Source organism: Patagioenas fasciata, chromosome 12, assembly GCF_037038585.1.
Source record: "Patagioenas fasciata isolate bPatFas1 chromosome 12, bPatFas1.hap1, whole genome shotgun sequence".
Taxonomy (NCBI): Eukaryota; Metazoa; Chordata; class Aves; order Columbiformes; family Columbidae; genus Patagioenas; species Patagioenas fasciata.
The window spans coordinates 7,453,106-7,476,788 of record NC_092531.1 but is presented as its reverse complement, the minus strand read 5'-3'; the positions used below and the strand labels follow the sequence as shown (position 1 = coordinate 7,476,788).

The 23,683-nt window shown below is 39.3% G+C and overlaps 2 protein-coding genes across 7 annotated transcripts in view; one reads left to right on the top strand and one right to left on the bottom strand.

The window, feature by feature from the left end:
• Positions 1–23,683, bottom strand: part of LOC136106993 (enhancer of mRNA-decapping protein 3) — a 361,619-nt gene that overhangs the window by 59,543 nt on the left and 278,393 nt on the right. The gene's annotated exons all lie outside the window — the stretch shown is intronic.
• Positions 1–23,683, top strand: part of CIB2 (calcium and integrin binding family member 2) — a 47,874-nt gene that overhangs the window by 622 nt on the left and 23,569 nt on the right. For 3 of the 6 annotated variants that reach the window (XM_071813770.1, XM_065847904.2, XM_071813769.1), the window contains exon 2: positions 16,770–16,804. Coding sequence is in view for 1 of the 6 variants with exons in the window: in XM_071813767.1 (XP_071669868.1) it covers positions 6,997–7,047; positions 16,770–16,804 (86 nt within the window). In the remaining 5 variants the exon portion in view is untranslated. Of the gene's footprint in view, positions 1–2; positions 4,348–4,973; positions 5,179–5,732; positions 7,048–16,769; positions 16,805–23,683 lie in introns of those variants that run through there. The other 3 variants (XR_011740990.1, XM_071813767.1, XM_065847903.2) reach the window with 2 other exon arrangements.

Here is a 23,683-nt window from a genome sequence, read left to right as displayed (position 1 = left end):
CGCTGTGGCAGCCACGTAGCGACGCACAAAAGCAGTTTCCCAGTCTTGATACGTTTGATGCTTTTATAAAATCTCAACTTCTAGAATCGGGCCGTTCACAGGAGGAAAAAAAATGAGTTGTCATTAAAAGTGTGAGGTATTTGTTGCAGCGACTAAGACGCCATCCACTTTAAGGTGTTAAAAAGCGAAGGTGTTGAAGCAGGAGCAGTTCAAAATGTAGTTTTGCCTTTATTTTTTAAGGTACTTGTGTCTTTATTTTGGAAAGTTGCTGATGATGTCGTGTCCCTACCTGGGCGGGGGGCGGCTCTGCGGCTGCCGCGGTGAACAGGGGTCGGGGCGGGTGTCTCCATGTCCCGCCAAAAGCGGTTAGGAAATGCTTACTCTCTATGCTTAAGGCGGTAAGGTAGCTCGGGATGTTGTTGAGAGTAAAGCACCAAGCTGGAACTAAGACAGTTTGAGCTCTGACTTCGAAAAGATTTTCCTCCGTGTGAAGTGCTGACAATACTTCCACCTCCTGGGTGAGCTGCTTAGACAAATAGTGATGCAGAGACTCTTTCTTATGATATGGCTGAATAACAGTGTTGCTATTGCTTGAGACTGTGTTCAGTCAGTTTATGTCAACTGTTTTGTTGTCAGTTTGGACAAGTAATCTTAGGAATAAATTATATTCTTAGCTTTGATACAAAATCAAGACTGAATTTCAAAACTCAGTGGCTTCAAAGAGTGATTTAAATATGAGTCTAATACATCCTTAAAGCTTAAACTCAAAAGACAATTTAAAATAAGAGGAAAACTACCTTTCGTTTTTTACACTTCTTTGGCAACATAAATATTTGGGTTCTACCTCAGTGTAATTTTGTTACGGTTTTTGGTGATAGTTATCAGATTACTTGCAGGCTTTCCATTTACTTACCTCTGTCCTCTATGTGCTTGAAAACTAAGGGCTAAGATTGTGTCTTTGGTTTGCTCTTGTCTTGAAAGCATGAGTAGACAGCCTCAGAATTGATGTTTGACAACATACAGCATTAGTAGCCCCTGTTTTCAGGGGGTCACTCAATCTTCTTTTTTTTCATCACATGGCACCAGAGGAACTCACATTTTTCCCCTGTTGAAACAGCCTCATCCGTGTATGTTTTATTTTTGATAGTGGTTTGATTTAAGAATAGTTGGCAGAGTTGTCTTGATAGTTCTGGTAGATACTGCTTTTTTTTTATTTTAGTCTTCAAAATGTAAATTGACCCTGTAGATATCTGTAATGTTTCTGTAAAGTAACTTTTTTGTTGTTCAAATCTTGATGGTACTTTGCACCTGTTGGCTCTTTTATTGTGCTGTGTTTACTTCCCACAGCTTCCGTGTCCTATTCTCTGTGGTTTTTTTCTCCCCTTTTGTAAACTGAGGCTTGCTTCCATCTCAGATTTACCTATGATGTCTCTAGGACATAGTATTATAGCTAAATTTTCCATGTTTTTACTGTACTGTTTCCCATGAGGTATATACATTTGTTATACTTATTTCTTTATATTTCCTGTTTCTTGTGTTGTGATGCTTACTAAAGGACTCCATAAATGTTAAGCTGGTTATGTGCTGTACTACACTGATTAGAAAGCAATGTGAATACACTTGTGTTTTCTGACTGTATCTGACTGTATATTTTTACGTATATTTTCAACAGCTATTGCAACAGGTTTCTGATCTGTCTCTTATGGGTGCTACCATAATAATACTACAATAATAAGCCATTAATAGTGGCTTGTTTGGTTTGAAAAGGGCTGAACAACACAGTAATAAAGCCATCAGTAGTTATTCTGCTTAAAAAAAGGTGCCTATATAGATAGCAGTAGTTTCTTTCCCCTAGTGATCACTGTACTGAGACTCCATGCAAGGAAATTCATTATATTAAATTCAGTCTGCTTAGGAAACTTTATTTTGTCCCTAAGGCAAAACATTGTCTTGTGCAGAGCATCTTTTTTAAAAAAAGAAAAAGTCGTTTTTACTTGATTTATTTATGGATAAATTAGGCTTAATGAAATGCAGATGGAAATCTGCATCCTCTAAGACAGTGTATTTAATTAAGATAGATAAGATGATAAAACGAAGAAATTTGGCACAAGATTTTCCTTTCTGTTTGTTTTCTTTAGCGTCAAAAAGTCTCTACAGAAAGTTCGTCCCATCATAACAAATACAATTTAGTCAGATAATCAACATCTTTCATCGGCTTGAGGGCCCTGAGTTTTGCATCTTTCTCAGGTTCCCTTTACTCATTCATAAGACGGGGCTCAGTCCCATGAAGCATTCCCCTATAGGTTAGTGCTTCCAGACAAATTTAGTGACGTCTGAGCATCCTCCTCTTGCTCACGTGTTGGAAAAGCAACTTTTTCATCCACTGCGGTAGCATCAAACTGGCATTTTCACTTGTTTTAGGATTTCTGTTTTCTAACTGTGTATTTACAGTTCGTTTTTTATTTATAGTTTGCAATAACTGTTAAAGAGGAGGCAAGTTCTGACAGTTTGTGTAGCATATTACAATGGTCACATTTTGTAGCTCTGTAGCATCTCTGTTCAAAGAACTCACAAGCATTGAAATTATTTTATGTCCACAGCACCTACTGTAGGTGAACATAATTATTCCTCTTTTACCTGTGAGCAAACAGAATTGTGAATAACTCTCAAGTAAATAAAACAAGCCCCGAAGACTTGTGGGGATTTCTGCAGCATCAGTGGAGGGACAGAACTTTTCCCGTTGTAATTGTTGCAAGTAGTGATCATTGCGCAGAAGGGGGCCCTAATGACTCATGGAAAGTAGCAACAGAATAAATGTACAAGCAGCCCTTCTAGATCATAACTATTCTTTTTGTTGACAGAGTGAATCTTAAGAGCTCATCTGTGAGGAAACATTGGTGGGGGAGAGAAATGTTGGAATACTGGGTGTGGAGGGCATGAAATCTTGCAGGTTCTTTTTCCCCAGTTAAAAGTTGTAGCAAATCAACCTGAGCAGTGAAGGCAGCAGATACACAACTTTGTTGTTGAAACTCCGTGTGGATCCTCTCGTTAACAGGTAAAGTGATCTCTGTTCATAGTAGCTTGATCTTCCTTTGAGGAATAAGAGCTTCCATACTTAAACCACAGTCAAATTCTCACTGCATAATTTACAGAGGCAATTTAAGGTAGTATGACCTGTCTGTTGGAGGTTATTGAACTGACACCTGTACTAGTAAACCAGAGCCCAGTCCCCTGGTGTAGCAGCAGTGGGTTCAGAGCAGCGACTGCACAGGAGGTGCACAGGGGAGCCAGTGGGATTTGTCCCACTCCTTGAGCTGCTGCTGTGGAAATGTCCCTGCAGCTGGGGGCCAATTCCAGCCTTAGGTGGTGTTAAGCTGTTGCAGCTGACAACCATCTTGCTATAAAATATTACATCTGGTGTACAAAGTTGACAGTATATTTTCTGCTCCATACATTAAACTTTTACAGCAGGTGAAGAGTGGCTACTCAATGATGTTCTCTAGTGTAACGGACACTGTAATGGCAAGACTATTGTATATATATTATTCTCCTTAATAAACTTTGTTTGCAATTGATTGCAAGTATGTGCTGCATGTTGCTAATAGCTGAAAATTACTTGCTTTGACAAACAGTTTAGAGACATTGAAATACAGTAAAGTATGATGAAAGACCAGTACTGATAGCAGTAAGGTCAACTCTTGCTGTGCACATAGAAAAGTATTGATTTGTTGCAGTAGATATTGCTTAACACCCAACTGGCAAACAAAACTAATCTTTAAATACAAACAGGCAGAAGAGGTGAAAAAGAGCAAACTGGAAAAGTATCTGATATTTGATACATAGAGATAGGAGTGAAAAAGTTTGTGCATTATACTGTCATTAAATTTTACCTAGTTATATAGCAAGATAATTATGCAGTGAAATATGGTTACCACTGCAGCATGCTTGAGAAGAGCTAGCTAGTATAGTGGAACCCTCAACAATCAGTAGTTGAATCCTCTTTTTAAAAATCTGTACCTTTTACTTTAACTTTTATTTGCTGATAAAAATATCCTTCAGAGTATGGAAATAAAAACTGAAGTTTATTTTCTGGCCGGGTACTCAGTGGGTGCCATTCACTTGGTAAACTGAGTCTTTCTTGTAGAGCAAGAACTGCAATCTCTTTTAAAGCAATCAACTGTTTTAGTCATACCAGTTTTCCTGCAGAATTTCTCTACATCAGAGTAAAACCCAAGTGTTTTCTAATACGCAAGAGAAAAGCAGAGGTGGCAGTGTCGAAAGCCAGGCCCAAAGGAATATGTCTGTGAACCTCAGGATCTTGACCTCTGGCCTACTTTGTAACCACAAGTAAGTCTTACCTAGTTGGTACTTTCCATTTAGCCCTTCTGCTTTTTATTATTACTTTGATTCTAAAGATAGAGATTAGCTGATATGTGCATCATCTAGGATACAGTGGGGCCAGGTACCCAGGAATATAAAAGCCAGTGAAAAAAGGAAGAAATGAGATGTCAATCTTTTCACTGGAAGAATACCATTAAGTTTACAGAATCACAAGATTAAAATATATGGACCCAAATCCACCCGTGGTGTCAATTCACTTGTGTGTAATGGTATTATGGATAATTTGGTATTTTATATTTAATCAGGTTTGCATAGACAGGCAGCTTGCTTGGCTGCAAATGGAGTGCTATTTCGTGTAAGTCACTTGACAAGTGTTGATCTGGTCTGACTGAGAATAGCTGGTAGCTCTTGCATTTCAGTAGCACCAGATCATAGATGAGAAACGTGCTTGGTTATGTGTGTAACTGCTAAAGACAATGATGCTTATTCAGAGTTGAGGATGTGTAAGGAATTTCAGAACTGTGGAAATTCTTAATCTCCAAGGGTCCTTGTGGATTGTTGGTTTTGGATTAAAAAAAAAAAAAGCATGTTAAAACCGCACTTTTAATAAACTGAAATACTGTATTTTGCAGATTTGGTGTTTTTTCTTCTTTACGTTCTTACTTGTGGAGAATATTTTGGAATGTAACAAGAATCCAATGCCACTGTACCTTGGGGAAAAGAAAAAACACCCACGACACTACTGGCTAGAAAAACAGGTCCATTTGGCCATGTAGCACATAGTTGATTCAGCTGTCTGATGTTTGAATAGGTGCTTGCTGCACTCGTGATCTGCTGGTAGGTCATTCAGAGTTTGTATTGTCCTTACAACTGTCGCTTCCTCCTTACTGTGAAACGCTGCTACCATATATTGTGTTGGTAGAATCAGTTTCCTTCACTGTTAAAATTCTGATGTTTGCTTATCACTAATAAGTCTTGTTGAATACTTTCTCATCCCAGCCATATATGTGTATATGGTAATACGTTGTGGCTTTGTAGCTCAGGGCAGTGCTGGTTTGCAGCTAATCACATGCATTTCTAAATGTTATACTCTAAATAAGTGGTCCCTTAGAACTGTCTGCAGTTCTTCACTGTTTTTCTACATATCCAGCACACTTCCTAGGATATTTTTACTGTATACAATACATTTACTTTCAGTATTATTGTTAAATGTTTATTCTTTGATGTTATATCCCAAGCAAATTGAATTATTAGCCAATGTTGTTATTGGATCAGGATCGTTAGAGGTTGTAGGAAAAAGCACGAGAATTCTCCAGATGTTTTTATGAAACATGCTAACTTGCTGAGGAAATAATGACATTAGCAAAGTTAATATTGAATTGCTTCTGCAGAAGGTTGCCAAGAATGTCCTTGAATAAAGAAGGTAGGAATTCTACCCTGTCCTGTTCCTGTGTGCACAAATGGGATGTGAGCCGTCCAGAGAAACTTTACGCATTAAAGGTCTTCCCTTCCTGCTCCTTTCTCACTCAACCGTCTTCCTACTGTTGTTAATGAGAGCTCATCCTTGTGCATATGTTAGGTAATATGATTTTGTATGAGTTTATACATTTTTGTCTGCCTGCATCTTTTACATGCTCTTTTATTTATTTTACTTCTTATTTTCCCAGACATACGGCAATAGGGTTGTATTGCTTTACAGTGCAGTGAGCCCTCTACTGGTACTTGCTACCTTTGCTTTAGGCTGTCATAACATTTTTCTTTCCAGCTGTTCTTGCCTGAGCTGAAGGAGTCAGATTAATGTCTATGTAAATTACTTTAATCTTCCTGATTTTTTTTTTTTTTTAATTGACTTACTTAATGTGAGAAGGAGTTTTCACATTTTACTGATATACCTGGGAGCTTGGCACCTCTGGTATGAACTCACATCCTTGGTAGCCAGAGCTGGTTGCAGCCATGGTGCAGACATACGCATTCACTGTGGGGCCCCCGCGACACCTGCGATGTCGTGGGGATGCTTTGGGTACTTTGGAGCCTCCATCCGGCTGTGTTAATGCTGGCAGCCTGGTACAGCTCAGATCCAGGCACTGGCCGGGATGCGCTTTTAACTGCGGGGAGAGCAGCTGCAGAAACGTTTTCTCTGCTAATCCATTTTGCTAGCGCCCAGATTTGCGCTGTGGGTGTGTAACATGACTGCGCTACCAAGCGTTGTCGGGTGACGCAAAGCTGCTCTAAAACATGAAGACTGAGAGCAGGAGCGCCCTGAAGTCACAGGGAGAACAAGTGAGGGAGACACGGAGGCAGTAGAGAGCTGATTTCTTCTGGTACTGGCTGCTCTGTTTTCATGTCATCAAAGCTCTGTGAGCCTCTTCGAAAAGCATCTGAAAAGGGGGAGAATGGCATGACTGGGTCTGGGCAACACCTGCCTGTCACTGTAACGCTTTCCTTCCCGGCACACTCAAGTCAAGCCTTTGCAAAGATTTCCCAGTACTGCGTCCTTCCTCGTTGGACAGGTACAATCAAAACCAGTTCAATGCAGGCTGTGGGATTTTTTCAGCACATTCACGGAGTATACGTGCTCTAAATGCCTACAATACAGAGGAATCCAGCTACTTCTAATGGGATGCATTTGCACAGAAGAATAATTCCTGATTTAAGATGGGTAATAAGCAAACGATATTTACTGATGAACAGCTAGATGCCTACCAGGTAAGATATCTTAGTTTGCATTAGAGGAAGGAAAGAACTAATCCTCATATGTGTGGGGTGTTTTTTATTTGGTTGGATTGTTTATTTGTTTTAGGGGAGTTTTTTTTTTTTCCAAATATAAATGTAAACTTCATTTGTAGCCTGCATGTATATATTCCACTGTTCCTTCTAGCATTTTTAATATTATTCTAAGGCTGGGTTGTTAAATATATTCAGTTTGATTCCCTTCTCTGTATACAGGGAAAGGAGTCAAATCTTCAATGTCTAGACTAGTAAGCAGGATAAAGACTGACTAGCTTGACAATGGGAGTTTTTAGTGGACTCTTTCTATTGAGTGTTTTGTAAAGGAGAAAGTATAGCAGTTACTCTTTTTCTCTACCTGGTACCTTTGCTGTCAGTAGAGATGAAAAGAGGAAATAAGAAGAGTCTTGTCCAATTTAACTTCTTCTAAGACTAAGTCATAGGAATATGCTTAATATAATTCCAGAATAGGTATCCTTATGCTTGCACCCACTCCTGGATAGCAGTTTCTTACCTTGACAGAAGTAGTACATGTTTTATGCCCAGGGATAGCTTGTTGGTACTACTTTATCCACATTGTATCAATTGAATTTTCAATAGTGTGAAAACACAGTAATTCCCAGTTTTCAGTCATGTTTCGGCACACTGTGAATTTTACTGAAATGGGTTGTGGGAATCTATCTGCACAGTGGGCATTTTGAACAAGTTTCTGAAAATACGGTGGGGCGATATATTGAATAGAAGGGTGCTGAAAACAGGGGCAGCTGACTTTTTCTTATGAGATGCAGACAGGGCTGGCTGCATTGCTCTGTTTCTTGTATGTAGCGGTAAACATAGAATTAACAGCACAGGAAATCAAGATTTACTTTATCTCATGATAACCAAAGGACAGATCCAGTGCACAAAAAAGTAGATAACTTTCTTTTTACCTTCAGGATCTTTGACTCAGGCCCTTGAAGTAGAAAGTATCATTTTAAAATCTAATTTTCTTTGGAGTCACTGTTAACATGGACTTTTTACAGGTGTAGGTATTTAGCCACAGAGAGTCAGGCTGGTGATATAAACTAAAATGCTTTTAAATGTTATGCCATGCTGAGAATAAGGCATAAATGACATGCTTTTATTAAACGCCTAGCCTTTTTCTTGTAATTATAGGAAATGTGAAAATGGAGCTTCTTTAATTTCCAGTTTGTCACACATCTCACCCTCACCAGCAGTCTGTCACTGTAATACATTAGTCTAAGTGGTTTTAGAGTTAGTAGTCTGAGATTCAAAAAGGCTTTTTTATATCCCTGCTGAATAGGCGAGAGGGAAATCAAAGACCTGGAAAACACCAGTGTCTGCCTTCCCATTACCAATGAAAGTGAACACAGAACAGAGCCCAACTGCAGTGAAACAAAACAAAATCCAAATGTAATTAATGTTGTCGTCTTGACATAACCTGGCAAATGCAAGAGCTGAAATGTCATCCCTAATCCACTACTCCTCATGTAGAAATTGCCTTTCTCTAATGGCTTTTGCAGCCCCTGCTTTCATAATGCTGGGTAATTGATCTCAGAGCCTGGCAGGAGTTGGGCCTAGTGCACTGAGCCTCTGGGATTTCTCTGTTACAGAAAGACTTGTAGTTCATTAGTATAGTGCTGGGTAATTTTTGACTAGTAATAGCACTTGTTATATATGGAAAGTACAATAAAATATCAAGTTTGAGGACAATAACTTCCAGAATTTTGTCAGGAAGGAGTATTAACCTCATATTGTAAACAACGAGACCAAGTCCTTGTTTTGATGGTGGTTTCCCTATGATCCGTTAGTTATTGCAACCTCTGGGATCTCCTAAATGGGGAAATCCTGGGGTCACTGCTGTAGCTGTCCACACACAGAGCTCACCTCTCCTCGGCATTCGGGGGGTGTGCAGGTGCTGTAATCCCAACGGAGCTGTTTGATTTGGAGTGCTTTTCTCTGCCTTTTTAGCATAGTGGAATTCCATCAGAACAGAAAAGGGAAGAGTGGGGTGACAGTTCCAAAATTTTTAAAATGCATCCTCTGAACACTGAACCAAAGTAAACCAATCTGTACTAGAGTCCACTTTGCAACAGCTTGTTGTGCACGTCTGTACCCCGAAGTACAGACAGGCTTCTATATAGGAAGTGTTTTTAAAATGGATCATTGATTTAATTTTTTTTTTTCCCCAAAATGAGAACTAGGCAACTTCTTGTGAATTTGCATGTCTGAGAGTTGGTGCTGTATTCCTTACAATAATACCCAGGGTTAGAGAGTCCATATTATCAGTATGGCAGAAGCTAAAGTGTCAGCTTAATCATTTTTGTAAAATAGATTTAAGAAAAAAAAAAGTCCCCACAGTTCCTATTAGAAGACTGGTCAAAACCTCACTGCCCTCTTGGTTGGACTTATTTCTTTATTTAAGTAAATTTTTGGCTATTGTGTTATCTGGTTGTAACTTCCGGGATTTTTCTTTAACATGAATTGCTCAGAGCACCTGAATGCTACTTTAGTAGTGATTTTTTTTTTAATGCGTTATGTTTAAGCACTTGTTCCATAGGAGACGCTTCTGATAGGTAAAGGTAGGTGGAAAAGTGAGATGTTAATCTGCTTAAAATATGATAAACCCATATGTAAGTGGCTTTGATTTTTCAGGAGTAAAGATTAAGCTACAGAAAAATCACCTGCTTGAAGAGCTAGCACACATAGAAGCCAGATCATTAGTATGATATTAATGAAAAAAAACCCTATGTGATTTGTCTAAAGCTTTCTGAAATGCCCCTGTATAAACTTTTTGTTCATGTATAAATCGTCATATTGAAGACTCACTTCTCAGCTGAACCTTTCAATTGAAATGAAATAACTGTAAATCTGGTCACCCATAAGATGACCTCAACATTTTTAATAGACAAGTATTTTAAATATTCTTCTTTCAGACTGCTGATGAGTGGCCGGTTGAAACTGTGAGAGAGATGCATCATAGGACTTGATAGCGTTGAACCTCTCACGGCTTTTTTTTATTTTGATTCAGAGTAGGTAGAGGCAAATTATCTAAAGAGACTGGAAAGCTGCACATCTAATGCCTTGTCACATCACCTGTTATTAAGATAGTGTTCTAGCTGGCAGCTCTTGAAATTTTCATAAGCTTAGTGAAATGGTTTGGAAATCAGGCTTTTGCAAACTTAGGATTCCTCATTAAGATTCACCTCATTTAAAAAGCTAGCCTTGTAAGAAAACCAGTTCTACTGTGGATTTCTGCTTCTTATGCTCTTAGAGTACTTGACTGTTTAGTTTGGGGTTTGTTTGGGTTTTTTCCATAAAATGCAAAATCTAACCAAGGTCTGGTTAGGGAAAGAGTAAGTATTAATCAGCAAGAAAGATGTATTTCATTGCAATCTAAGAACATTTTAAAGCCAAGCTAGTAAAAGTTGCCTACAGATTTTAGAGGTCAGGTCTTATAACGAGGAAAGAAAATAAACAGGAATTTTAGAGGTGTTTTTTTTTTTTTTTTTTTTAAGTGAGGCTGTATAAAGATGCTTGGAGCAATAGAAAATCAAGGTATACAATAAAGCTATGTCAGAGCTGTATGTTGGCCTCAGTGCACTGCATTTCTCACTGAGAGACAGTTATATTGAATAGGAAAGGCACAGAAGCTGTGCTTGGGGTATGGACAAACTGTTCAATCAATCTCCTTGCCTTTCCTCAGGTTACTCGAATTAGTGGTCTGAATTTGGTACTAACTTGACTCTTTTCTTTATAGACAGAACTTAGAGAATATAGGACACAAATATTTTCTATCAGATAGTACTGGTTTTATTGCAAGCCATTTCTTTTTGTATTTGTTCACTAATGGGTTATTTACATTATTTAATGCAGCTTCAAAAGAAACTCGCATTTATCCTGGCTGTCTTCTAGGCAATATTGCAATAAGACATAGTAATATGAAATAATGACTTTAACACAAGAATTTGCTCTTACTTAAAGTAATTTCTTTCCTTTTATTAAAATTCTAGGCAAAATGGGATTCAACTCTATTTCGTGAGGCTTACACAAAAGCAGATGAAACAAGTGATGTTATGATCTGTCAAGAAATGCCGTTTACAAAGTGAAACTAGAGCATTGAGTTATCTTTTGATTTAAAAAGCTATGCTTGACTTAAGCAGGATCTCTGAAAATGAACCTTTGCAAAGATACAAAAAAGTGTATTTGCAGGTTCTCCAGGACCTTATGTTAAAACTACTTTTCAGTTTGATAAGATATTGCTGTTGATGTGCAAATTTTAAGCAGCATAATAATGGAACAAGGGTTTTGTGCAATTATCTTCTAGTCAGATTCTGGTTTCAGTTACCATTTGCTGCATATATAGATTGAGCAAAATTACATTTGGTGACAGTTTGTTTCTTCCTCAGCCCTTGCTAATGTCTGTTTTTACTCCCATGTTGCACTATAAATATATAAACTGGTGCTTAGAGCTGCAGATTTTTCCTCTCAAACCTTGGTAGGCTTTAGAGTTGTTCTGGCCGTGGTTCTAAAATACACATGAATACAAATAACGATAAGCTGGATGGCAAGATCTCCATTGACATCCTGATGCAACCAGCATTTTGCAAGGTAAAAGTCCACCTATCAATACTATTATTAATGCAGATACTAACTCTGACAGGATATTTTTTTTAGTGTTTTAGCCAGGATTTGCTAAAGTACTTCCACAGCTACGTAACTTAAATACTGGTGCTGGTCTCACTGGCTTCCAGTAACTCTTTCTATTTTTACACTGATGAAAATACATAAGTATCTTGCTGATTCAGTCTTGCACAACTCTCTATCTGTCTTAGTTGCATGGCAACTAGAAGAATAGCATCACATTTATAAAATTTTACCAGAATGGAATTAATAATAGATCTGATATGAAAATTCATTTGCTTCTAATGCAGCACCTTTTTGACTCCTTCATAGGGTGATGTTTTTATGGTATTTTGATTAAATGCTCTTATACACGTGTACTGTTGGCACAGTACAAAACATCATTTGTCTTTTTTAAAAAGAAATCTCTGAAATAAGTGGTTTGAAATATTAACATTTAGAATGTTACAGCATTCAGTACTTCTCACTAATTCAGAGCTGCTCAGTAAGACAGCTGTGTGGATCCAATCTGTCATGCCTGGAGAATATTGTCAAAATTCCTGTTAGTTGTTGGTTTACTTTATATGTGGCTTGCTAGCTTTTGTTTGGGGTTTTGTTGGTGTGAGGTTGTGGTGGTGGTGGTGTTGTGTTTGGGTTTTTTGATTATGTTTGAGTAATTTTGTGTTGCTAAGACTTTTATGTTATTTATTTATATAACTTTCCAATGGATCTGTTGCAGGACCAGAATAAACCTGCCCTTATGAAATGATACATATAAAAGGCAGAATTAATTCTATATCGTCTTAGAGGAGAAATATGCATTTAATGGGTTTAAGAAATTTTATTTCACAGTAGCTTTGCATACTTGAGAATTGCTATTCTTTCATTCTATTTTTCTCTTTCTCCAGTTTTTCTTCCCTTTCTGTGGAAAAGTGTTTTGCTTATCTATGTGAAATTTGAAAACTCTGCTTTATGCACAATTATATTGTTTCTAAAAGCGGTAAATGATAGTTTCATTCAGTGGACTCTGCTGCCATTCATGACCTGCCCGCTGCGCTCCAGTGTCACTGTCGGATCCAACACAACTAATGATGTGCTCCGATTCTGGAGCCATACCTCGTGTTACGCCACGTGTGTACACTTTACATCACGTTAAGTATCAGCACTCTCAGCATAGTTACCTCTACTCTATATGTTGTTCAAATCCTTGTAGAACTAAACATAAAGCAGAAGCACCGTAGGAGTTTCCAGCCTGACAGACCTGTGGAAAAGGTGGTGGGCCACCATGTTCCAGTCTGTTCCTGTTCTGCCCTAAACCTGCATTCATCTGAAGTAGGAAATCAAATAATTCTTTTAACAGCCTGAACATTCTGCTCTTTTATGAAGGGAATATTTAAGGGCAGAGGCCATTAGCCCTGAATTATAAGCAACATTGAGTGACTTACAGAAAGTCACGCTACCAGCAAGGAACAAAACTACCCATAGAAACTAAATACACCAGCTGAATCTCTTCTCTGCAAAATATTTTTAAAGAACCAGTTAAGTTGACTAAATGCCAAATCTGAGAACCAAATCCCATTATACAAGCTAACGATCTCATTAAAACAAAAGAGAAATTTTCTGCTTGCTTTATTTTATTCACTTTGCTGGACATAAGGAAGTCAGGTGGATAATTACAGGTTTGTTTAAGTGGTATCTTACCTCCAAAAAAATCAGCAGTGGTCCTTTATTCTCCTAACTAACTTGGTTATTAAGGGCACAAGGGGAGACTGAGTGGAACAGCTGATCTTGGAAAAGGAGCATGAATTTTCTCAGGGGCTGGACTGAGTGACCTGTGAAGGCAAACCCTCTATTTTAAATAACCTAAGAGCCACAAGGGGCTTCCTGTTAGGGGTTTTTCAGGCTATTGTATAGCATTAGAAATAAAACCAATGATTCTTAGGATAAATTCTTGCCAGATGTCTTGAATTATGAAAACTGATATTTATTTGTTCAGTATTTAGTTTGTGCTTTTTTAGCAGAACTCCCGAAGACTTCAGTGTGCAGACAGAATAAGTAGATTGCTTTTAAAGTTTGTAATAAACTCAGTTATGATCCCCATAATAGCAAATGTGTTCCATGCTATCTCTGACTTGAAGGCAGATTAATGTCATCATATGCACTAATTACAAATGCTTTCCAGGACTCACTTCACCTTTCTTTATGAGGGAGTTAATTTAACATGCTAGTTTACTATTTATTGTGCATCACTGTGTATTTTCTGTATGAATGAAGTAGCCAGAAGAAAATTGGATGATTCATCTCCGTGTTTCTTTGGCCAAAACTCTTTAATTAAATTGGAATTAAATTGCTGAAGTTCCAGCAACCATAAAATGTGATTATGCTAGTTAGACCTCTGTTCTATTGTGACTTTAATCCAACTTAGGCTGTGCTTTTTTTTTTTTTAAAAAAAATGGCAGTTTTGCTCTTTTTGCCTGCTATACTTATTTTATACTTATTTTAGCTTCATGTTTTATACCAGCACTACCGATGCTATATTCTAAGCTGTATTCTGAAAGGAAATGATCCAAGCTGGAAATGAATCAATTTTTGCTACATTAGTTTCCAAACATGAGTTCCTTTGGAGTTCTGTGGTGCAGTTACACCACTCATTGATGTGAAATCTGCGGAAAGGAAGAGGCAGAAATAAGCAGCTGGGCGGAGTGACAGAGGTGGCCGGACTTGCCTTGCAGAGGGAGCTTGGAGCCCTGGCTTTTACATTTCCCATTGAAGTCCAGACTGGCTTCTTAATGGGAAAGCATTTCTTAAGCAGTATGTAACATCTTGCTGTGGCTCCTAACTATGGGCCAGGTCACCACTCTGACCCTGAGTAGCTCTAAGATCTCTGCAAGTGCTCTGGGAAAGCACAGTAGATCTTTTTGACACCCCTCATCCCAAACAGACAATTCCATGTCATTGCACAGCTGGAATACTGCAGACAGGAACAGTGTGCAGGCAGGTGCTTGCAACTGCTTTTCTTTTAAAGGCTTTCAATATCAGTGGGTTTAGGTTATATTAGTAAAAATTTTGTTTGATGGCAAAAACGAGCAAAAAAAAAAAAAAGGGCAGACAGTGTTTGTTCTCGAAGATCCGAGGTGACTCAGATTAAAAAAAGAAAATAAAATTGTGGGCCTTTAGCAAATTAAAGTTTATTATCTGACCTCTTAATGTGTCTTCCAGTGGCATTTTTGCATGATTTCTGGAAGGCAACGGGCAACTTTTTCATCTTTATCTCCATTTGCGTATCGGTTCCCTGTCAGCTTTCTAGTTAAGTGTCTGCTGTTTTCTCAAGCCTATATAATTACAGGATGATTGCTGCAGAGAGCATTACAATTATTTGTGGGATAGCACCTGCCTTTCATTAGTAAATGAGGCATCCTTAAGTGGCAGTTTGAGCCTAAGTGTTTCGTGTGCCAGAATTAATGAAGACTTAACCAGCTGGCTCCTATTTCACTTTGTGCAGTTCCAGACAATGAGACATCAGTGTCAGCAGCTCACAAGGTGCTTCCTGTTGTGCCTTGTAACACTATTCTGCTACAATACACTAAAGGAAGAGCTGCTTCTCCTGCCACTTTATACGGACGAGGGCAAGCAAGCTCAGTAATGGATACTGTACGGGACAGATAGCGTACCTGGATACCCGAGACAAGATTGCCTCAGCCAGCTGCCCTCATCTGCTTTCCCCCCAGGATAAGTCTCCGCTTAGGAAAGAAACGCTTCTCAACTACCTGACTGAAAAGCAGGACCGGGGGGAGATGTAGGAGTTGTCTTTACTCCTAAGTATGACTTACCAAGTCTGTTGTTATCTTGTTACTAGCTGATTTAAAAGCGTTATGTATTTTAAATATGTTTACATTCAACTACTCAGAGATGAATTGTTAGGCAAATATCTTGGCACGCCACACTGTGGCCTGTGAGAGAGGTAGATGATCAGGAAGAATTTTGTGGTTTGGTGGTTGTTACCTGTATATACACCCTCATCAACCACCAGCGCTCAGACAAGAAGCTGCAAATTCTCTGAATTCTATTTGAACAGTGTTCTAACCTGATGATCTGGTATTTCATTGCCACCAATGTTCATAGTTTTGGATGCAGGGCAGAATTTGCCCTAAATGCATTTGAGATAAGATAGTGAGGATTAGGGGATATTTCTGTTAATGTGATGGAACTGATTGTTGTGATTCCTCCGAGAACATGAAGATATAGCTTGTTTTGTGACTGATATAGAAATACATGAAATGCAAACTATTTCACTGCTTATATTATAATTCTTTTGTGAAATGCATGATTCTTCTAGCAAAACACAGATGTTCATAGGAAGTGAATTAAACCAGTGTAAATGCAGTCCCACCACAGAGCCATTCAGAACACAAGCAAATACTTGCAAGCTCATCTTTCATGTTCAACCAGCTTTGCTTTGCATTGTAGTAAGTTATTTCAAACTCTGTGGTAGCACAGGGAACGCTGAAGAGTTTCCCTGCAGTTTGGACCAGGGGTTGTCCTTTTATCCATGGACAGTGGGAGTTGGCAGCCTTCACCAAAGTGACCACAGTGTACAGTAGTTGTTAGCAAAAAGAGTTAATGACAAATAAACATGTAACTTTTAATCAGTTTTCTCTGACAGAGGAATACTCCAAGTTAGAAGATAGTTTTCTTCATCTGTTTGTTATTTATAGATTTCTAGATCCATTTATTGAATGTTTTTGACCTATACCTCACTTTTTGATTTAATTTTGTTCCTGGTCATTCCACAATGGAGAAGTGTTAATGTATTATGTATGATATGTCAGCAAACTCTTTTTTTTTCCTCCTGAAGTTTCACATTAACAATATTTTTTTACTGATAGTTCTGTCCTTAGGATATCTGAGTTATTTTATAGCATATATTGCTTTCTGAGTCAAAAGCAGATGGTCCACAAGTGACATCTTGAATGTTTTTTCTGCCAGATCTGAATTTCCTCCCAAAAGGTTGAAAAATAATTATTTGCAGTTGTTTTCAGTGTTTCTGTAGTACAATAACATGTTTTCTTTTTAAACAGGATTGCACATTCTTCACTCGGAAAGAAATTCTTCGGTAAGTAAATTGTATTCCCTTTTTGCCTTCATGATTCATATTGAAGGGGCTAAATCTTCTTTATGACTTGTGAGGAAACCAAATAAATCCAGTTATTTTACATTAATGAATGAGTGTAGGATCGGACTCAAGATACACTTACAATATGCAAATGTATATAAGGAAAAAGATTGTGATTGGCGTAATGTCAGTCATTGGCTTTTCTAGGGCTAAGGCATTGAACAGCTGAGAACCAGTGGCTCTCTTTCAAAGCAGCTTGCTGCTTTCCTGCTCAGTTATACCAATGAGGGCACATCCTTCAGTCAGTACAGGTTTTGGTATGGACTGAAGTGTGGGGAAAACTGATGGAACTTAAACTGCAGAGCATTGAGAATGTAGGGCACATTTGTACAGAAACAAACAGAAAGACACCAAGATTGGGATCACTGTTTGCAGTAGTCTGGACTTGTTTTTCCCCAGTAGTGATGGACTGAGCCAAACTGAAGTAATTTCTGCACATGTATACGTTGACTTATTGCCATGGATTCTGTCATGACTTCATCTTCTAATCATTTGGATTAAGGATCTGTAAAATTATGGCACAGATAGTTGGGTGGGGAAAAATTTAATGAAATATAACAAGGGCAAGTGTAGAGTCTTGCATCTGGGTAGGAACAACCCCAGGTTCCAGTATAAGTTGGGGAATGACCTATTAGAGAGCAGTGTAGGGGAAAGGGACCTGGGGGTCCTGGGGACAGCAGGGTGACCATGAGCCAGCACTGGGCCCTTGTGGCCAGGAAGGCCAATGGTACCTGGGGTGGGTTAGAAGGGGGTGGTCAGTAGGTCAGAGAGGTTCTCCTGCCCCTCTGCTCTGCCCTGGGGAGACCACACCTGGAATATTGTGTCCAGTTGTGGCCCCTCAGTTCCAGAAGGACAGGGAACTGCTGGAGAGAGTCCAGCACAGGGCAACGAAGATGCTGAAGGGAGCGGAGCATCTCCCGTGTGAGGAAAGGCTGAGGGAGCTGGGGCTCTGGAGCTGGAGAAGAGGAGACTGAGGGGTGACCTCATTAATATTTACAGATATATAAAGGGTGAGTGTCAGGAGGATGGAGCCAGGCTCTTCTCGGTGACAACCAGTGACAGGACAAGAGATAATGGGTTCAAACTGGAACAAAAGAGATTGCAGTTAAGTTTGAGAAGAAACTTCTTCTCAGTGAGGGTGACAGAACACTGGAACAGGCTGCCCAGGGAGGTTGTGGAGTCTCCTTCTCTGCAGACATTCAAACCCGCCTGGACACCTTCCTGTGGAACCTCAGCTGGGTGTTCCTGCTCCGGTGGAGGGACTGGACTGGATGAGCTTTTGACGTCCCTTCCAATCCCTAACGTTCTATGATTCTGTGTGAAAGCACCTGTTTTTCTGGAGGATTTTTGCCCTGTTGGGGAGTGAGAATAGATCTGTGGTATGTACCTAGGCGTAGGAGCTCCCACTTCTGGATTCTCAAATTTGAGTAGCTTCTCAGACATAAAAAGTGTTTGTTTCCATAAACATTGGGAATTGCACTGAGATAATAAAAAGTCAGTTTCTGAGATAAATGTTCTTTGCCTTTGCTCTGTTGCTGTAAACTTCAACAAGACTGGTGTTCAGTGACTCTGTCAGGGCAAAAACCAACGGTGTGGCTTTGAGTGGGGCACTTTATTTTTTTTGCTGGAAAAATAAAGGTGTCATTTCAGCTAATTTCTTGCACGCATTGTTCTCGTTAGCCCCAGAGAAATGATGCACTCACTCCTCAGCAGTGCACAACATCTCTGAGCCCACTGTGCAGTGAGCACATTGCAATACCACCACCCAAGCCAGGATTTAATTTGGTCTGGGTCCCTCTTGTCTTGGTTTGTTATGGTTTTTTGATACATGATAGTGTGACTGAATGAGTCAGGATGTACACAGTGATAGCTGATAGCTGGCCCAAAGCTAAGCTAAGCTTAATGCAGGCTGGCTCCAACAAAGATACTGGGGTCCTCAGAGTGGGTCTAGGCATCACCACAGTGAATTACCACAGCATGGGTGTAAGTTCTTTAGCAAAGCATTCTTCAGCTGCAAACCTCTAGGAATTGTGCATAATTGTTACCTCTAAAGTGGTGTCACTGTGTTTGTGGGACCCTACAAAAAGTCCTGCAGCTTAAATAAAAACAAACAGTTATCGTATGTTCTGTCAGGGCTGTGATGTTGTTAGTTTGCCTTTGGCAAAAACAAAATTTGTCATCGCAATTGATTCAGAAGAGAAGCTGTGAGTCCAGAATAACAGAGACTTTGTGGTTTAGACATCAGAAGTGATTTGGTGAGGATGATAGTTCTGTTGTCTCTTTAGTTTGCAAGTTGTGCTTGGTAAGGATAATTTAAACTATTTTTACATGCAGTGTGCTAAAACTGATCTTAATTGTACCTTTTAGTAGTGAAAAATCTGGTTTGGATATTGTTTTGAGGCCTGTGGTATCTCTGAGAGGTACCATTGTCATGTGGTAGACCTGGTCATTTAAATAGAATAATTGAAGAACAGTGAAATGTTGAATGTGGCAAATAGTATTTAAGTTAAAATAACCCTGATAGATTTTTTTTTTTCGTAAGTTTTGTTTCTCTAAAAAGCATAGAACTGTAATGAAAAAAATTTATCTTGGTTTGCTTTTCTCTCTTTGGTAACATAAAAAGGCATGAGTGATGCTAATGATAAGGCCCAGAGCTGTTATAATTTATTGTGAAATAGAAGTGTAGCTTCTTGTGATAAGAAACATGCAATGGACTTCAGCTTGAGCACTGTGAAAGCCTAATAATACATTTTGTATTTAGTAACTGAAGCTGTAAGGAAACAATCTATTTCCTGGGAAGAGAACAGAGCATGCACTTAGACTCAATTACGTTGTTTATGGTAGGCTAAAGAAAACTTTTCTGCTTATGGGCTGTGTATAGGAGATAAAGGAGCCATTGCCTGTGTGACTTTGTACCCTATCTGTATCAAAAAGAGCAAAACCAAAAATACTTACGAGAAACAGTGCAGCCTTAGAATATGATTGTGAAAAATATATATTTTTGGGGTAAAAGACTGGATTAATGGATGGTGAAAAATAGATGCTCTGTTTGAAAAGTTCAGTATACAAAACTGTATATTAATGTTTGATGTAAAATGCTTGGAAGGATAAAATCATGGAAGTAGTTCTGTAACGACCTAAAATCATGGAAGAAAGATTAGTCACTTGGAATCATTGTATTTCCTCTTCTGCCTTATCCCCACAGTGTGAGGTTTCTGCTTCTTGGGAACCTCTATACATAATCAGTTTATGATATGGCAGATAATAATACAATCAATAGCATTTATTTGCTGTATATGTACTGTTGAAACCTATTGCTGTCTAAGGAATAGAGTAGAATTGATGCATGTCTGAGTTGAAGTTTTACTGGATATGAATAAAATGGGTCATGAACCCCCTAGTAATTAGCAGGTGCTGCTGAAGGGATGAATATGGCAGGTCCAATTTAAATCAGTTTTAAACTGATGTAAACCAGCATAAGATTGCAATTAGGTGAAATGGGCCAAGTGGTTTTATCTGGCCCTACAGGAAAAGCAGCCCATCAAAAAGCCCAAACAACAACAAATCTATTTTCTGCTGGTTTAATGAGCTGAATCAGCTCTCCAAGGGATCAGCTGAGTGCTAAAGCTGGCGCAAGATCTGGAGTGAGCAAATGCATCTGAAAATGAGGAAAGGAGAGGAGACCAAGACTTATTATAGCATTTCAGTACCAGTGAGGTGTTAAATTGGCTTAACCTGACTTGAATGTGTAAGACTTTGGTACCAGCATCAGCTTAAAACAATATAAACACCGGCTGTGGTCAAAGGTGTTGAGGACACATTCTCTTGATTGATAATCTGGGTGTGGATAGTTTGCAAATTATCAGGAAATAGTGGAATTTATGAATTTCAGGTGAAGAAGCAATGAACACAGAATAATGAAAATGGATCTAGGAAAAAAATAAAGTAAGCTAGACTGCAGTAGAGGCAAGGAGCATGTGGAAATGAGACCAGTGTGTCTAACTCCAGGACACAATTTGGTGTATGGAAAGATGCCAGAACACACTGGTAGACAACCAGTTCCTAAGTGCCTGGAGCATAATATGTGCTCCAAGGCAGCCGTTGTGCATTTGTTCAAAGCAACTCTCTTCCTTCGAGTGGCTGCTCTTGTGGATAAGAGAGAAGAAACAATGCAATGTATCTTTATTTTGTGAAGGCTTTTATATATTTCTGTATGTGTTAGTCCTTTTCTACCTGCAGAAGTGCACTGACCTCTTGGCGAAGGTACTGTTCAACATACTTAGAAAATTCGTAAGAATGGTAAGAAACATTGAGGTGAAGAGGGTTTCAGACACTGCGAAGACCAAGATCAAATTTTTCAACAGTGATCAGTATATTAGGTTGTGGAATCGCCTACTCTGGAGGCATTCCAAGACCTGCCTGGATGCCTTCCTGTGTAACCTCATCTGGGTGTTCCTGCTCCAGTGGGGGGATTGCACTGGATGAGCTTTCGAGGTCCCTTCCAATCCCTGACATTCTGGGATTCTGTGAAAATGGGAGAATTCCATTCCAGCCAGCACTGGAATAGACTGTCTAGTTCTGGGCATCACCATTCAAAAAAGCTTCGAATGGGAAGAAGTCCAGTAGAGGGAACCAAGAATAAGAGGAAAAAATGACATATGAAGAAAGGTTGGAAAAGCACTTGATTCATGGTGATGAATCTATTTATATAGTGTGCCTCTCTGGTGATTGTAAATGGGAACAAATGGTTGAGTTGTCTCTTATCAGCCAGTATTTATCATCTTCAGTTTTGTAAATCTGATTTTCTAGCAGACAAGCTTTTACTCCAGTAATAATGCTTATCTGCTAGCCAGCCCATCTGTTTCTATTTCTCCCTGTAGACTAGCACAGTTTGGCAGATACCCAAGCATTCAAACAAAGGTGTTCTTGGATGTCTGACCTAGCCAAAGAGCACAACATCTATAAAGCTTGAGGCTGGCTTCACTCCTGCGGGGGGAATATAGCACTAAATTACCAAGCTGGGCAACATCTGGACAGCCAACAAACCTTTGAACCTTTTTGTAGAGGAAGATGAGTAATTCTGTTGCATTTCTTTTCTCTGCCTATTTCTTGGTGTATTTTTGGCAGGTGAAAGGTGAGGTGCAGAGGAGCCCTTCTAGCCAGTCCAGATACGTGCTGGATTTTAGATCCGAAAGCTGCCTGAGCAAGAGGCTGGGGGGATAAGCAGTGCTTTCCTCCAAGTGTCTGGAAAGCCTTCCTTATAAGGGAGCAAATGCAGCAAACTGCTGGAGATGCATCTCCCTGTGGAGCACGTTGCTATGCAGAGGGAGGAAGGGTTAGAACATGGCTCACAGCTCCTGTTTTTCTAACATATTCCATCTTTCAGAGAGTTAGGGATTCATATGCAGAAGGGGGAAATGCCCATATTGTCAGCTTTGTGGAGGAGGGGAAAAGAGAGTCTGCCAAGAGAATAAAGTTTGGAGGAACTCTACAATTGGGAATCTTCATGAATTTTGTGCAAGAAACTACATACAGGAAGAATGTGTATCCTGAAGCTGCTATTGATCTTCTTGTGAACTGTTTTTCTTGTTGTTAATGTTTCTGTATCCTCTATGAATGGGGGAAAAAAAGGGTTCTACACAATTCTTGCATCTCCTGCACCATCAAACTTTCCTTTGCTATATTTTACTCAGGCTGCACGTGTTTTGCTAGGCTCAGGTGAGGACAAAATCATTGTCGGTGTTGATCTGTACGGCTGCACCATGTCCAGTTCTGGGCTTCCTGACACAGGAGAGAGCCAGAGCTACTGGAGAGAGTCTGGCAAAGGGCCACTGTGGTGCTTCAGGGACTGGAGAATCTCTCCTATGAGAAAAGGCCAAGAGAGCTGGGATCTAGAGGGTGCGAAGACCACAGAGCCTAGTGATGGGACAAGGGGCACTGGGTACACACTGAAACACAGGAGCTTCTATCTGAACAGAAAGAAGCACTATAAACTGCTTTTGTCTATATTTACTGTGCATCATGTAGTTCTGTGGGCAGCAGAGTTATATGTATTGAAAGGCAAAGCCTTCCCAAGTATGACTAGATCTTTCAGAATAAGTTTATTATCATTAATCATCTGCCAAAAACAGCTCATGCAGAATTTAATTTTACTGCAGATGGTTTAGGAGGGTATTTAGTATTGTCTTTAATTTGTACTGTTCCATTTTGCATTGCAGAGGTGAAAGAACACTTGGCATGTGAACTAAAAGCTGGCAGAGTGCTCATCTATTCACTCCTCTTTCTCTTACGCTGCCTTTTTATAGATCTGATTTGTGTTCAGTTATTTTATTTTATTGATATAATGAAAATAACTTCAACTGGAAAGCGGAGAAGGCACAAGGCATTTCAGTAACAGAAAAGTAATAAAATTCTTTCACCTTTCAACTCTTCCTGGTTGCGTTTCTCACTATTCTTTGTTCTTCATCCTTTTGTTGGAGTCTGGCAATTTTGTGAGTTGTGCTTCTAGTTTCTATCTGACATTCCTGCCTGGTGCCTTCACATGTGGCACTAAGTTTCCTCTAATTTTGGTTTCAGCTTCATATGGTAGGGCCCTTTCTCTAACAGACTGTTTTAAACTCTTGGAATCCTTGGCAGCAATTGCTGCAGCACAGAGATTTATGTCTTAGTTACCATGTGCAACATTTAACTGTTGTTACAAAAACAGTTTGTGAATTTATGGTATAAATCTGAGACCCTTATCAGTTGCAGACAGCCCTGAAGGCCCCTCCTTCCTTAGTTTCTCAGCCCCAGATTAAAGAACTCCTTGAGCTATAGCAG